Source organism: Pseudophryne corroboree, chromosome 7 (assembly GCF_028390025.1).
Source record: "Pseudophryne corroboree isolate aPseCor3 chromosome 7, aPseCor3.hap2, whole genome shotgun sequence".
NCBI lineage: Eukaryota > Metazoa > Chordata > Amphibia > Anura > Myobatrachidae > Pseudophryne > Pseudophryne corroboree.
The window spans coordinates 260,092,290-260,109,754 of NC_086450.1; the positions used below are offsets into that span (position 1 = coordinate 260,092,290).

General features: G+C 49.2%; 1 protein-coding gene across 4 annotated transcripts in view; it reads left to right on the forward strand.

The window, feature by feature from the left end:
• VPS16 (VPS16 core subunit of CORVET and HOPS complexes) overlaps positions 1-17,465 on the forward strand; it is a 959,900-nt gene that overhangs the window by 126,763 nt on the left and 815,672 nt on the right. For 3 of the 4 annotated variants that reach the window (XM_063934117.1, XM_063934114.1, XM_063934115.1), the window contains exon 4: positions 14,088-14,216. The exons of the other annotated variant lie outside the window; for it this stretch is intronic. In XM_063934117.1, coding sequence (XP_063790187.1) covers positions 14,088-14,216 — 129 coding nt within the window. The remainder of the gene's footprint in view (positions 1-14,087; positions 14,217-17,465) is intronic. 4 annotated transcript variants of the gene reach the window in all.

Genomic DNA, 17,465 nt, shown 5'->3' on the forward strand with positions numbered 1-17,465 from the left:
AGGACCATGGGGAATAGCGGCTCCGCAGGAGACTGGGCACAAAAAGTAAAAGCTTTAGACTAGCTGATGTGCACTGGCTCCTCCCCCCATGACCCTCCTCCAAGCCTCAGTTAGATTTTTGTGCCCGAACGAGAAGGGTGCAAGCTAGGTGGCTCTCCTGAGCTGCTTAGAAGTAAAAGTTTAAATAGGTTTTTTATTTTCAGTGAGTCCTGCTGGCAACAGGCTCACTGCATCGTGGGACTAAGGGGAGAAGAAGCGAACTCACCTGACTGCAGAGTGGATTGGGCTTCTTGGCTACTGGACATTAGCTCCAGAGGGACGATCACAGGTTCAGCCTGGATGGGTCCCGGAGCCGCGCCGCCGGCCCCCTTACAGAGCCAGAAGAGCGAAGAGGTCCGGAGAAAGCGGCGGCAGAAGACGTTCCTGTCTTCAAATAAGGTAGCGCACAGCACTGCAGCTGTGCGCCATTGCTCTCAGCACACTTCACACTCCGGTCACTGAGGGTGCAGGGCGCTGGGGGGGAGCGCCCTGAGACGCAATAAAAACGATATAAAAATCTTATATGGCTAAAAAAAATGCATCACATATAGCTCCTGGGCTATATGGATGCATTTATCCCCTGCCAGTTTCCTGAAAAAAGCGGGAGAAAAGGCCGCCGTGAAGGGGGCGGAGCCTTTCTCCTCATCACACAAGCGCCATTTTCTTTCACAGCTCCGCTGGAAGGACGGCTCCCTGACTCTCCCCTGCAGTCCTGCACTACAGAAACAGGGTAAAACAGAGAGGGGGGCACTATTGGCAGCTAATATATAAATACAGCAGCTATAACAGGGAGTAACACTTATATAAGGTTATCCCTGTATATATATAGCGCTCTGGTGTGTGCTGGCAAACTCTCCCTCTGTCTCCCCAAAGGGCTAGTGGGGTCCTGTCCTCTATCAGAGCATTCCCTGTGTGTGTGCTGGGTGTCGGTACGATTGTGTCGACATGTATGAGGAGGAAAATGATGTGGAAGCAGAGCAATTGCCTGTGTTAGTGATGTCACCCCCTAGGGAGTCGACACCTGACTGGATGGTAGTAATTAAAGAATTACGTGACAATGTCAGCACTTTGCAAAAAACTGTTGACGACATGAGACAGCCGACAAATCAATTAGTGCCTGTTCAGGCGTCTCAGACACCGTCAGGGGCGCTAAAACGCCCGTTACCTCAGATGGTCGACACAGACCCTGACACGGATACTGAATCCAGTGTCGACGGTGACGAGACAAACGTAATGTCCAGTAGGGCCACACGTTACATGATCACGGCAATGAAGGAGGCATTGAACATTTCTGACACTACAAGTACCACAAAAAAGGGTATTATGTGGGGTGTGAAAAAACTACCAGTGGTTTTTCCTGAGTCAGATGAATTAAATGAGGTGTGTGATAAAGCGTGGGTTTACCCCGATAAAAAACTGCTGATTTCTAATAAATTATTGGCACTATACCCTTTCCCGCCAGAGGTTAGGGCACGTTGGGAAACACCCCCTAGGGTAGATAAGGCGCTCACACGCTTATCAAAACAAGTGGCGTTACCGTCTCCTGATACGGCCGCTCTCAAGGAACCAGCTGATAGAAGGCTGGAAAATATCTTAAAAGGTATATACACACATACCGGTGTTATACTGCGACCAGCGATCGCCTCAGCCTGGATGTGCAGCGCTGGAGTGGCTTGGTCGGATTCCCTGACTGAAAATATTGATACCCTGGATAGGGACAGTATATTATTAACTATAGAGCATTTAAAGGATGCATTACTATATATGCGAGATGCACAGAGGGATATTTGCACCCTGGCATCTAGAGTAAGTGCGATGTCCATTTCTGCCAGAAGAACGTTATGGACGCGACAGTGGTCAGGTGATGCGGATTCCAAACGACATATGGAAGTATTGCCGTATAAAGGGGAGGAGTTATTTGGGGTCGGTCTATCGGACCTGGTGGCCACAGCAACGGCTGGAAAATCCACCTTTTTACCCCAGGTCACCTCTCAGCAGAAAAAGACACCGTCTTTTCAAACCCAGTCCTTTCGTCCCTATAAGGGCAAGAGGGAAAAAGGCCGCTCGTTCCTGCCCCGGGGCAGAGGAAGGGGAAAAAGACTGCACCATGCAGCCTCTTCCCAGGAGCAGAAGCCCTCCCCCGCTTCTGCCAAGTCCTCAGCATGACGCTGGGGCTCTGCAAGCAGACTCGGGCATGGTGGGGGGCCGTCTCAAGAATTTCAGCGCGCAGTGGGCTCACTCGCAAGTGGACCCCTGGATCCTGCAGGTAGTATCACAGGGGTACAAATTGGAATTCGAGACGTCTCCCCCTCACCGGTTCCTGAAGTCTGCTCTACCAACGTCTCCCTCCGACAGGGAGGCAGTATTGGAAGCTATTCACAAGCTGTATTCCCAGCAGGTGATAATCAAGGTACCCCTCCTACAACAGGGAAAGGGGTATTATTCCACGCTGTTTGTGGTACCGAAGCCGGACGGCTCGGTGAGACCAATTTTAAATCTAAAATCCTTGAACACTTACATAAAAAGGTTCAAATTCAAGATGGAGTCACTCAGAGCAGTGATAGCGAACCTGGAAGAAGGGGACTATATGGTATCTCTAGACATCAAGGATGCTTATCTCCATGTCCCAATCTACCCTTCTCACCAAGGGTACCTCAGGTTTGTGATACAAAACTGTCATTATCAGTTTCAGACGCTGCCGTTTGGATTGTCCACGGCACCACGGGTCTTTACCAAGGTAATGGCCGAAATGATGATTCTTCTTCGAAGAAAAGGCGTATTAATTATCCCTTACTTGGACGATCTCCTGATAAGGGCAAAGTCCAGGGAACAGTTAGAGGTCGGAGTAGCACTATCTCAGGTAGTGCTACGTCAGCACGGGTGGATTCTAAATATCCCAAAATCACAGCTGATTCCAACAACACGTCTACTGTTCCTAGGGATGATTCTGGACACAGTCCAGAAAAAGGTGTTTCTCCCGGAGGAGAAGGCCAGGGAGTTATCCAAGCTAGTCCGGAACCTCCTAAAACCAGGACAAGTGTCAGTGCATCAGTGCACGAGAGTCCTGGGAAAAATGGTGGCTTCTTACGAAGCGATTCCATTCGGAAGATTCCATGCAAGAACTTTTCAGTGGGATCTGCTGGACAAATGGTCCGGATCGCATCTTCAGATGCATCAGCGGATAACCCTATCTCCAAGGACAAGGGTATCTCTCCTGTGGTGGTTACAGAAGGCTCATCTTCTAGAGGGCCGCAGATTCGGCATTCAGGATTGGATGCTGGTATCCACGGATGCCAGCCTGAGAGGCTGGGGAGCAGTCACACAGGGAAGAAATTTCCAGGGCTTGTGGTCAAGCATGGAAACGTCTCTTCACATAAATATCCTAGAGCTAAGGGCCATTTACAATGCCCTAAGTCAAGCAAGGCCTCTGCTTCAGGGTCAACCGGTATTGATCCAGTCGGACAACATCACGGCTGTCGCCCACGTAAACAGACAGGGCGGCACAAGAAGCAGGAGGGCAATGGCAGAAGCTGCAAGGATTCTCCGCTGGGCGGAAAATCATGTGATAGCACTGTCAGCAGTGTTCATTCCGGGAGTGGACAACTGGGAAGCAGACTTCCTCAGCAGACACGACCTCCACCCGGGGGAGTGGGGACTTCATCCAGAAGTCTTCCAAGTGATTGTAAACCGTTGGGAAAAACCAAAGGTGGACATGATGGCGTCCCGTCTCAATAAGAAGAAGGAGAGGAGTAAGAACGATACTCGTGGCTCCGGATTGGCCAAGAAGAACTTGGTACCCGGAGCTGCAAGAGATGCTCACGGAGGACCCGTGGCCTCTACCTCTAAGGAAGGACCTGCTCCAGCAGGGACCTTGTCTGTTCCAAGACTTACCGCGGCTGCGTTTGACGGCATGGCGGTTGAACGCCGGATCCTGAAGGAAAAAGGCATTCCAGATGAAGTCATCCCTACCCTGATCAAGGCCAGGAAGGATGTAACTGCAAAACATTATCATCGCATTTGGCGAAAATATGTTACGTGGTGTGAGGCCAAGAAGGCCCCTACGGAGGAATTTCAACTGGGTCGTTTCCTACATTTCCTGCAAGCAGGATTGTCTATGGGCCTAAAATTAGGATCCATTAAGGTTCAAATTTCGGCCCTGTCGATCTTCTTCCAGAAAGAACTGGCTTCAGTGCCTGAAGTTCAGACGTTTGTCAAAGGGGTACTGCATATACAGCCTCCTTTTGTGCCTCCAGTGGCACCTTGGGATCTCAATGTAGTTTTAGGGTTCCTAAAATCACATTGGTTTGAACCACTTGCCACAGTGGATTTGAAATATCTCACATGGAAAGTGGTAATGCTGTTGGCCCTGGCTTCAGCCAGGCGCGTATCAGAATTGGCGGCTTTATCCTATAAAAGCCCTTACCTGATATTTCATTCGGATAGGGCGGAATTGAGGACTCGTCCTCAATTTCTCCCTAAGGTGGTTTCAGCGTTTCACATGAATCAACCTATTGTGGTACCTGTGGCTACTAGGGACTTGGAGGACTCCAAGTTGCTGGACGTAGTCAGGGCCCTGAAAATATATGTTTCCAGGACGGCTGGAGTCAGAAAATCTGACTCGCTGTTTATACTGTATGCACCCAACAAGCTGGGTGCTCCTGCTTCTAAGCAGACGATTGCTCGTTGGATTTGTAGTACAATTCATCTTGCACATTCTGTGGCAGGCCTGCCACAGCCAAAATCTGTAAAAGCCCATTCCACAAGGAAGGTGGGCTCATCTTGGGCGGCTGCCCGAGGGGTCTCGGCTTTACAACTTTGCCGAGCAGCTACTTGGTCAGGGGCAAACACGTTTGCTAAATTCTACAAATTTGATACCCTGGCTGAGGAGGACCTGGAGTTCTCTCATTCGGTGCTGCATAGTCATCCGCACTCTCCCGCCCGTTTGGGAGCTTTGGTATAATCCCCATGGTCCTTACGGAGTTCCCAGCATCCACTAGGACGTCAGAGAAAATAAGAATTTACTTACCGATAATTCTATTTCTCATAGTCCGTAGTGGATGCTGGGCGCCCATCCCAAGTGCGGATTGTCTGCAATACTTGTATATAGTTATTGTTACAAACAAATCGGGTTGTTTATTGTTGGAAGCCATCTTTTCAGAGGCTCCTACGGTTATCATACTGTTAACTGGGTTCAGATCACGAGTTGTACGGTGTGATTGGTGTGGCTGGTATGAGTCTTACCCGGGATTCAAGATCCTTCCTTATTATGTACGCTCGTCCGGGCACAGTATCTTAACTGAGGCTTGGAGGAGGGTCATGGGGGGAGGAGCCAGTGCACACCAGCTAGTCTAAAGCTTTTACTTTTTGTGCCCAGTCTCCTGCGGAGCCGCTATTCCCCATGGTCCTTACGGAGTTCCCAGCATCCACTACGGACTATGAGAAATAGAATTATCGGTAAGTAAATTCTTATTTTTCGGGGGTTTACGTCGCCTACTGAAGGCCTTTGTTTATCTAACTGGGTAGACGAGATCAAATTAAAGTCCCCACAAATAATAAGTGAGGTGTCCGCTTCCTGTAAAAGTTTGGCTAATAATGTCTGGAAGAAGGACCTAGAATATATGTTAGGGGTGTATTTATTACAAAGAGTCAACTTGAATTTGGCCATTAAAACTTCACATATAAGAATGCGACCATCCGGGTCAGCGTTAAAGGAGATTAGCTCTATATCTAAGTGCTGTTTAACCAAAATAACCACCCCTCTTGCCTTTGAATTAAATGGGGCAGATACTAACACCTTCCATCTCAAAGTGTTTAGTTTTAATATTTCTGATGGTATCAAATGTGTTTCTTGAAGGAGAAGCATATCTAATTTAATTTTATTAGCATAAATGAGAATTTTCTTGCATTTCTGTGGGGAGTTAACACCTCCTATATTCCAGGATCTTATCTTCCAACAAGCCATTCTATATCACACAAGAAAAATACAAATGTCAAAAACAGGAGCATCAGCATAATATATAGAGTAACAACGTAATGGTGCCCATGTGCAGTTGGGAGGGGGGGGGGGGAGAACATGAGGGAAAATACATGGAATATATAACACGAAAGTAAAAAAGAAACCATTAGAAATAATGAAGAAAAAAAAAACCCACAGGGTGGCAGTAGAAATACAATGAACTTCCAGATGGAGCTTCAAGCTCAGAATCAAACACAGGTAAATGGTCCTCATTCCGAGTTGATCGCTCGCTAGCTGCTTTTAGCAGCAGTGCACACGCTAAGCCGCCGCCCTCTGGGAGTGTATCTTAGCTGAAGTGCGACCGAAAGAGTAGCAGAATTGCTACTAAAAAATTCATGCCGTTTCTGAGTAGCTCCAGACCTACTCCTATCTTGTGATCACTGCAGTCAGTTTAGTTCCTGGTTTGACGTCACAAACGCCCTGTGTTCGGCCAGCCACTCCCCCGTTTCTCCAGCCACTCCTGCGTTTTTGCCTGGCACGCCTGCATTTTTTAGCACACTCCCTGAAAACGCTGAGTAGCCACCCAGAAACACCCACTTCCTGTCAATCAAACAATGAACACTCGAGCGACTGAAAAATGTCGCTCGAGCTTCTGTAAAACTACAAAGTTTTGTGTGAAAGTACTTAGCGCATGCGCACTGCGTACAATGCGCATGTGCATAATTGCCAATTTTTCACCTGATCGCTGCTCTGCGAAAAACGGCAGCGAGCGATCAACTCGGAATGAGGTCCAGTGGCCCTCATTCCGAGTTGTTCGCTTGCTAGCTGCTTTTAGCAGCATTGCACATGCTAAGCTGCCGCCCCCTGGGAGTGTATCTTAGCTTAGCAGATTTGCTAACGAAAGGTTAGCAGTTCTGCTATTAAATATTTCCCTGCAGTTTCTGAGTAGCTCCAGACCTACTCCTAGATTGTGATCACTGCAGACTGTTTAGTTCCTGGTTTGACGTCACAAACACGCCCTGCGTTCGGCCAGCCACTACCCCGTTTCTCCAGCCACTCCTGCGTTTTTACCTGGTACGCCTGTGTTTTTTAGCACACTCCCAGAAAACGCTCAGTTACCTCCCAGTAACGCCTTTTTCCTGTCAATCACTCACTGATTATCAGTGCGACTGAAAAGCGCCGATCTTCCTTGTGTAAAACTGCATAGTTTTGAGTAAAAGTACTTTGCTTGTGCGCACTGCGGACCATGCGCATGCGCAGAAATGCCGATTTTTGCATGAACGCTGGATAGCGAAAATCTGCAACGAGCGAACAACTCGGAATGACCACCAATGTCCAGTATCATAGGAGACTTGCTCCTAGCCACTAACGCCCAAAAATCTAAACATTGTTATTCAGTAATAAAGGTATGTCTAGAATAACTTGAAAGAAGATCCTTGAGTAGCAATACAAACAAAAGTATAACTTGTATGACGAAACCGAACATAAATATGCATATCGTGAGCACAAATAAACACATTACTAACTAATCATATTATATAACAGCATATATCTTTGAGGAATAAGTGTAATACCGTCGACAGCGACAGCAATAAAGAGCTGTGAACAGTGTAGGAATGCATAGCTGCAAAAAATATGAAAAAGGGAAAACACATTACTGCAGAGTTGCCTACCCTCCCTCATTCTGCAGGAGACTCCCTGAAAAAGCAGCAATCTCCCTCACTCCCTGACTAGACCAGCAATCTCCCTGATTTTACCTTACCCCCATTATATAGCTGTTACATTCTTGGGAAAATGATAAATTAGAGATCTATACATGCAAATGGGATCATCAGCGCCATTTACCTGTATTGGTTATAAGGCACAATGATCACTATGGCTACATTCATTTTAAATAAGGTTTCTCATGGCCACTTACAGTATATGTGTATACAGTATACTAACTTTGGGGCTCATTTACGTTTTGAAGTAAGTCATTTTCATAACACGCCTCTCAGATGCAGCAGTGCATGTCCGCGCTTATAGGTGTAAATTTCACAATCTCCCTGAAATGCTTTTTCAAAAGTAGGCAAGTATGCATTACTGTATGTGTGCAATCAAAAGTCAGCTTGGGTCTGTATTACGTGATGGGCAAGCATCTTCTTCCTCTAGGTAGGTAGAAGCATCGTCAACATTAGTAAAGTCGACATAACTTTTCCCATCAAATATTCGGAGGTGAGCAGGGTATAATAGAGCAAACTTTCTCCTCCTTTGAACTAGCTCTGAGCACAGCGGTGAGAAATCTTTGCGTGCTTTAGTCAGTGCAGCAGAGTAATCTTGGAACAGAAATATCTTGCTGCCTTCCCAAACAAGGTCACAACATTTTCTCGATGCTCTCCAGAGCGCCTCCTTATGTAGGAAGTTCAGGCATCTAAAAAGAACTACATGTGGTCTTGCTCCAGGGTGGGTGCGTAGCGGTCCCACTCTGTATGCTCGTTCTATTACGAGGTTTGAGCAGGAGTCTGGGAAGTGAAGTTTTGAGAAAGTCCAGCAATGCCGGCCCTTTTAAGAGTTTTGGGGAGCCCCACCACCCTCAAATATGTCTCCGCAATCTGTTCTCAGGGTCATCTAATTTGTTTAATATTTGAGATTGAATGCTGTCCTGTTGAACTCTGATCACCTTGAATGCTGCCATATCTGAGAATAACTCTCCCACTCTCTGTTCATTTACTTTCACTTTCTGTGTTAGCTGGTTCAACTGCTCTGTAATGCTGGCTGTTTGTTGTTGCAGCAAGGGACCTATAGCCTCTCTGATTGCCACTATCATATCCCCATATGTAACTGGTGTGTCTGGGGAAGGAATAACTCTATTTGGGGAATGACTCTGGTGAGGAGAGGAAGGAGCAGAGTCGGCCTCATCAGCAGTGCCTGCAGTGTCTGGTGCCATCTTGGATTTCTGGCCACCTTGCTGGGACTTCTGTTTGTTCTTTTTTCTGGGCATCAATGGAGAAAAATATCTCTCCATGCGAGGTAGGATCTCTGGGGGGTGTTCCGGGGGGTCCCGGGGCTGTATTGGAGGCTGTAAAACAGCCTTGAAATGAGCGGGTGGCAGCAGAGCAGCTCTGTAGTGCAGCCTCACATCTCAGAGAGCCAGGGCCGGTGCTAGGGTGTTCTGCGCCCCCCTGCAAACTATAAATTTGCGCCCTCCCATATTCCTTTGGCGCGCGCCAGGAAAAGGGGTGTGGTCTCACAAGTAAGGGGCATGACCACACAATAGTACCCCCATTTAAAATGACGTCACAATGTAGCACAGTCTTATTCATCTTATACGTAATGTCCCACCCGTAGTAGTAGCGTCCTTATATGTAATGCCCCCCAGTAGTAGTAGCATCGTTATACATAATGCCCCCCCAGTAGTAGTAGCACCCTTATACATAATGCCCCCCAGTAGTAGTAGCGTCCTTATATGTAGTGCACCCCCACTAGTAGACGCGTCCTTATACGTAATGCCCCCCCCCAGTAGTAGCATCCTTATACATAATGCAACCAGAGTAGTAGTAGCGTCCTTATACATAATGCACACCAGTAGTAGTAGCGTCCTTATACATAATGCCTCCCAGTAGTAGTAGCATCCTTATACATAATGCCCCCAGTAGTAGTAGCATCCTTATACATAATGCACCCACAGTAGTAGTAGTGTCCTTTTATGTAGTGCACCCCCAGTAGTACACATCCTTATATGTAGTGCACCCCCAGTAGTAGACACGTCCTTATATGTAGTGCACCCCAGTAGTAGAAGTGTCCTTATACGTAATGCCCCCCAGTAGTAGTAGCGCCCTTATACGTAGTGCACCCCCAGTAGTAGAAGCGTCCTTATACGTAATTCCCCCCTAGTAGTAGTACCATCCTTATACGTAATGTCCCCCCCCAGTAGTAGTAGCGTCCTTATACGTAGTGCACCCCCAGTAGTAGAAGTGTCCTTATATGTAATTCCCCCTAGTAGTAGTAGCGTCCTTATACGTAATGCCCCCCTCCAGTAGTAGCATCCTCATACGTAATGCCCTCCCCCTAGTAGTAGTAGTAGCATTGTGATGCGTAATGCCCCCCGGTAATAGTAGCGTCCTTAGCAGAGGCGTAACTAGGGGTTTTGGAGCCCAGAGCAAGATCAATAATGGTGGCCCCCCCCCCAAGAAAAAAAATACAAAAGGAAGGTATGTGCGCACGCCAATGGCGATGTGCCAACATGACACTCCAGCTGTTTCAGGCCATACAGGGAACATTCTTTTCAATTCCACATGCACCTTACCATCATCATCTCATGCACAAATAGGTGTCACTGTATAGAAAGATGTCAGGGTGTGTATGTATAGATGTAGGGGCAGTAGTCAAATTGTAATTTTTGAAGGGGATATGAAAAAGTGAAGGTTTGAATTATGCGTGCGCCAAAGGGGGCGTGTCCACTCAGAAGGGGCGTGTCCTTCAGTGTAGTAGGACCCCTTATACTATCTAGTACTGGTGCCCCTTTCACATTATAGCACACGGTAGGAGCCGAAATTCACATTATAGAGTGAGGGGATCCTATCCCCTTAATTAACAAGGTCTGCTGGGCACTGTGGTGAGGGGAGCCTACCCCCTTAATTGAGTAACTGCAGAGTTTAACAGCGGAAGCGTTGCAGTGATTTCTCACCCCAAGCTGCGGCGCTTCTGCCACCTCCGACACTCCACGTCTTCGGTGCCACCCTGGATGCAGAGCACCGCACCGGGGATGCACCCTTTTCAGTGTGGTCTGCTGCGCTCCGAAGGGGGATCTTCTCTCCTGCTGCAGGATCCCGATCTGCACCGTCCTCCCCGCTGTTCCGTGCTGTCTTCTTTAAGCCAGCCAGGGTCTTCTGACGGTGCTTCCATCGCTGGTCAGTCTCCTCCCTTGCTGCAGTGTCCCGGTCCACCGAAGGTTGGATGTCCTTCCCCAATCCTGCGGCTGGCTGGACCCCTCTTCTGCGGCATCTTCTCCACTCAGCGCGGACGGCTCTGGTGACAGGTGCAGTTGTGAATCCTCAGGGCCTCCTTCCTACGTGCTGCTGCTGTCTGCTAATTAAAAAAGAAGTTAGTTACTCCTCTGGTCGTCTCTCACTCATCACACCATCACCTCCCCCTGCGTCCTCACTCAGCACACCATCACCTCCCCCTGCGTCCTCACTCAGCACACCATCACCTCCCCCTGCGTCCTCACTCAGCACACCATCACCTCCCCCTGCGTCCTCACTCAGCACGCCATCACCTCCCCCTGCGTCGTCACTCAGCACGCCATCACCTTCCCCTGTGTCGTCACTCAGCACGCCATCACCTCCCCCTGCGTCGTCACTCAGCACGCCATCACCTCCCTCTGCGTCGTCATTCAGCACGCCATCACCTACCCCTGCGTCGTCACTCAGCACGCCATCACCTACCCCTGCGTCGTCAGCACACCATCACTGAGACTTGTAGTTCGACAGGATAGCTCTGGCAGGTAGTCAGACAGCATGGGAAGGGGAGAGGGCGGGACTCTTCTGCTCAGGGCCTCAGGCACTTTCCACCACAGACCGCACCGCAGTCAGACACGTGGGCTGCGGATATTCAAGCAGGCTGGCGGGCGTTCGCTAGTGGGCGGGCCGTCATTCAGGCAAGGCTAGTCCACGGCTCCTCCTCAGAGCAGTGGCGGCCGAGCAGATGAGGGCGACGTGACGTCATGCGATGCTGCAATGGTTGATACTGGGGAAGGGGCGTGCCTGGGAGCTGCAGCGTGTGGAACGTCCTCTTGGTCTTGTAAAGGCATTACTGCGTGTCTGTCAGAGAGGAGGAAGGGAGGGAAAGTGAGTGGCCTCCCTCCTGCTCCTCCAGCCGGACCGCCTTCTCCTGTTCGTAACAGACCGCGGCGGTGCACAGCGATATAAAATTCAGTGTAGGGTGCGAGTGGGCATGATGCCACGGCCGCCTGCGGCGACCCCTCTGCTGGGCCTGCCAAGGCTCCAAGGGCATGTGCCCTGCTCGACCCCCCTTAGTTACGCCTCTGCTGTAGATTACACACACACACAGACTGGCCACCCCCAAACCCCACACACACCCACTCATACTACACACACATTCTCATAATTTCCCCTCCCCCACACACACTGGACTGCAAAAATTGACACACACACACACACACACACACACACACACACACACACACACACACACACACACACACAATTAACACACATGCACTCACACTGTCCCACACCGCCACCCCTCTCCCGACAGTAAACTGCTACGTCCTGCTCATCCGCACCTCCGAGGTCGCGCACACGCACCTCCGCGATATGGAGACACTGCAGGGGGTGGGGGGGGAGTATGGGGAGGCTCCTAGCTGCCGCTGCCTGTACAGTGTGACAGGCACAGCAGCCGTGGCCGTGGAGACAGGGAGAGCGCCGGCGGAAACCATGTTGCATGGGGCGAGCGGGCTGTGCAGTTGCCGGTGGCGCCCCCCCTAACCCCCCTCCCCCCCCCCTCTGCTGGGGCTGCCACGGCGCCCAGGGCATGTGCCCTGCTCGCCCCGTGCTAGTTATGCCTCTGGTCCTTATACCAAATGCCCCTAAGTAGTAATATTGTCCTTATATGTAATGCCCCCTCCAGTAGTAGTAGTGTCCTTATACGTAGTGCACCCCCAGTAGTAGTAGTGTCCTTATACGTAATGCACCCCCTAGCAGTAGTAGCGTCCTTATACGTAATGCACTCCCAGTAGTAGTAGTAGCAGCATCCTTATATATAGTGCACCCCCAGTAGTAGTAGTGTCCTTATACATAGTGCACCCCCAGTAGTTGTAGCATCCTTATACGTAATGCACCCCCCAGTAGTAGTAGCGTCCTTATACGTAATGCCCCCCTCCAGTAGTAGTAGCGTCCTTACACGTAATGGCCCCCCAGTAGTAGCGTTGTTACACGTAATGCCCCCCCTGTAGTAGTAGTGTCCTTATACGTAATGCCCACCAGTAGTAGTAGCGTCGTTATACATATACAGTAGTAGCGTCAATAAAGCGCGCACACAGACATACCTCACACACACAAACAAACACAATTCACACACATATATATATATACACACACACACACACACACACACACACACACACACACACATTTCTCTCTCACCCTCCACTTACCTAAGCCAGTCTCCCTCTGTTCGGCAGCCTTGTCCGTGTAGCTCCGCCCCCTTCTGTCCCGTTTAGCCCCACCTCATTCCGTCCCGTGTAGCTCCGCCCCTTTTGTCCTGTAGCGTACACAGTGCTGTCACACAGGTGAGGGGAGGGAGGAGGCTTTTCATGCTGCAGGCGCCGCTGCCAGTGCCTGTCATACAGTGACAGGCACAGCAGCTGGCAGCAGCAGCATGGGGGGGGCAGGACGGCGCAGCAGGGCAGGGGAAGCGCCCATCCGTCCCAGCACCTCCCTTCACTGCATCCCTTCGCTGAGCGGATAGTGTCGGGCCTGCAGAGAGCACAAATTTTGTTTTTATTTGAGTACTGCAGTGTTACTTGGTAAGTAATGTTTCAGCGGTTGCTGAGTTTCAAGCTAGTTAGCTTGATTTGCCTTGTATGTGTGAGCTGGTATGAATCTCGCCACTATCTGTGTAAAATCCTTCTCTCGAAGAGGTCTGTCTCCTTGGGCACAGTTTCTAGACTGAGTCTGGTAGGAGGGGCATAGAGAGAGGCGCCAGCCCACACTCTCAAACTCTTAAAGTGCCAACGGCTCCTAGTGGACCAGTCTATACCCGATGGTACTAATGTGGACCCCAGCATTCTCTACGGACTACGAGAAAAGGATTTACCGGTAGGTAATTAAAATCCTATTTACATGCCACTTACATGACTTCCGTACTGTGAAACTTGTACAAAAAAATGTTCAGACTATAATCTTGTAATAAATTACATGGATGTGTGTATAAATTTACTGCATTTTTATTGACTTTGATGAACAATTTTAATTCTTTATATGGTTACACGCTATCTAGCACTCTCCACATTATCTCATACTTAGGTCCTTTGAAAATGAACACAACACCAATCATTTTTAATTATTATGTTTTTTATTTTTTTTGGTAGTGGAAAAGTGGACAAGTTGTGCATCTAGGGTGGACTGTTTCCGAAGACCTACTCTGTATTCAGGAAGATGGAACTGTATTAATATATGACATATTTTGTGTATTCAAACGCTGTTTCTCCATGGGAAATGTAAGTGCATGTTAATTTTTCTCTTCCTAAATTATAACATTTTTTTTCTTCAGCAAGGTACACTGGTATTCCACAGGGAATAACATTGGGGTGTAGAGTTGGTTCTTGATCAGAGGCACCAACAGGCTAAAAGCTTTGACTGTTCCCAGGATGCATAGCGTCCTCTATAGTCCTCCTCTATATCCCTGCCTCCAGGCACTGGAGCTCAGTTTGTAATTTGGTGCCTGCAGTGGAGGCAGCTAAAAGGGAGGGCTGCGCTAGGCAGCCCTGATAAGAGCTTTTTTAGACGAAAGAAGACTTCAAGGGCTACAGCACAGGCACCTAGAAGTGCTATATGTCAGTCTGACTTATTGTGTTGCGGCTCCCTCACCTCCCCCAGCGGCGTTGTATACTCCCGCGCCCTGGTTGCCGGTTACTTACAGCGGAGGGCTCCGGTCACTTTAGGCGCACACACCGCCGCTGCTCTCCGGGATCACGTGGCCGCATCTTCAAGGGAGGAGGTAAGCGGGTCCCCCCGAAATCCCGGTCCGGCACGGTCTTCGGAGACGATCCGTGTCGCTGGCGTGGACACTGTGGCCGTACAGGGACCCCACTAGACCACCAGGGCAAGGGGCACAGGTCGGATTTCTTAAAATCCGTTTCAAATAGGCCCCGCAGTACCTGGTGGTGAAGTCCAGGAAGGGGATAAGGTGCTGACCTGTAGCCCCACCCCCAGCCGCCATTTACTGCAAATGTTCCCGCTCTGGAGCTGCATCTCTCTCTCCCTCACTCCCTGCCAGCGTTTGGGCGCCATTACACACACGCTGCGCTTATTCTGGGACTGCTGGGCAATGTGTCCTCTGTAACGCCGCCTGTCTCATTAGCGCTGTGCTTTTACAGGACACTTAAGTATTCTACATGTCGTTTAGACAGTGTTAGAGCAAGTGCATAACTACAGGGATATTTAGTACAAGCATCCTGTGATATACATCCAGTATTTACTGTGCATTGTTATATCTGTGTGTGTGTGTATGTATGTATGTATGTATGTATGTATGTATGTGTGTATATAAATATATATATATATATATATATATATATATATATATATATATTTCTCTAACGTCCTAGTGGATGCTGGGGACTCCGTCAGGACCATGGGGAATAGCGGCTCCGCAGGAGACAGGGCACAAAAGTAAGCTTTTAGGATCACATGGTGTGTACTGGCTCCTCCCCCTATGACCCTCCTCCAAGCCTCAGTTAGGTTTTTGTGCCCGTCCGAGCAGGGTGCAATCTAGGTGGCTCTCTTAAAGAGTTGCTTAGAAAAAGTTTTTAGGTTCTTTATTTTCAGTGAGTCCTGCTGGCAACAGGCTCACTGCTACGAGGGACTTAGGGGAGAGAAGTGAACTCACCTGCGTGCAGGATGGATTGGCTTCTTAGGCTACTGGACACCATTAGCTCCAGAGGGAGTCGGAACACAGGTCTCGCCCTGGGGTTCGTCCCGGAGCCGCGCCGCCGACCCCCCTTGCAGATGCTGAAGATTGAAGAGGTCCGGAACCAGGCGGCAGAAGACTTTCAGTCTTCATCAGGTAGCGCACAGCACTGCAGCTGTGCGCCATTGTTGTCAGCACACTTCACACAGCGGTCACGGAGGGTGCAGGGCGCGGGGGGGGGGGCGCCCTGGGCAGCAATGTATAATACCTGTATGGCGAAAAATACATCACATATAGCCCTTGAGGCTATATGGATGTATTTAACCCCTGCCAGATATCACAAACTCCGGAGAAGAAGCCCGCCGAAAAGGGGGCGGGGCCTATTCTCCTCAGCACACAGCGCCATTTTCCCTCACAGAAATGCTGGTGGGAAGGCTCCCATGCTCTCCCCTGCACTGCACTACAGAAACAGGGTTAAAACAGAGAGGGGGGGCACTGATTTGGCGATATGAATATATATTAAATGCTATAAGGGAGGAACACTTATATAAAGGTTGTCCCTGTATAATTATAGCGTTTTGGTGTGTGCTGGCAAACTCTCCCTCTGTCTCCCCAAAGGGCTAGTGGGTCCTGTCCTCTATCAGAGCATTCCCTATGTGTGTGCTGTATGTCGGTACGTGTGTGTCGACATGTATGAGGAAAATGTTGGTGAGGAGGCGGAGCAAATTGCCTGTAATGGTGATGTCACTCTCTAGGGAGTCGACACCGGAATGGATGGCTTATTTATGGAATTACGTGATAATGTCAACACGCTGCAAGCCGGTTGACGACATGAGACGGCCGGCGATCAAATTAGTACCTGTCCAGGCGTCTCAAACACCGTCAGGGGCTGTAAAACGCCCATTTACCTCAGTCGGTCGACACAGACCCAGACACGGACACTGATTTCAGTGTCGACGGTGAAGAAACAAACGTATTTTCCTTTAGGGCCACACGTTAAGGGCAATGAAGGAGGTGTTACATATTTCTGATACTACAAGTACCACAAAAAAGGGTATTATGTGGGATGTGAAAAAACTACCTGTAGTTTTTCCTGAATCAGATAAATTAAATGAAGTGTGTGATGATGCGTGGGTTTCCCCCGATAGAAAATTATTGGCGGTATACCCTTTCCCGCCAGAAGTTAGGGCGCGTTGGGAAACACCCCTTAGGGTGGATAAGGCGCTCACATGCTTATCAGAACAAGTGGCGGTACCATCTACAGATAGGGCCGTACTTAAGGAGCCAGCTGATAGGAGGCTGGAAAATATCCTAAAAAGTATACACTCACATGCTGGTGTTATACTGCGACCAGCGATCGCCTCAGCCTGGATGTGCAGAGCTGAGGTGGCTTGGTCGGATTCCCTGACTAAAAATATTGATACCCTTGACAGGGACAGTATTTTATTGACTATAGAGCATTTAAAGGATGCATTTCTATATATGCGAGATGCGCAGAGGGATATTTGCACTCTGGCATCAAGAGTAAATGCGATGTCCATATCTGCAAGAAGATGTTTATGGACACGACAGTGGTCAGGTGATGCAGATTCCAAACGGCACAAAGATGTATTGCCGTATAAAGGGGAGGAGTTATTTGGGGTCGGTCCATGGGACCTGGTGGCCACGGCAACTGCTGGAAAATCCACCGTTTTTTACCCTAAGTCACATCTCTGCAGAAAAAGACACCGTCTTTTCAGCCTCAGTCCTTTCGTCCCTATAAGAGTCATATCTGCCCAGGGATAGAGGAAAGGGAAGAAGACTGCAGCAGGCAGCCCATTCCCAGGAACAGAAGCCC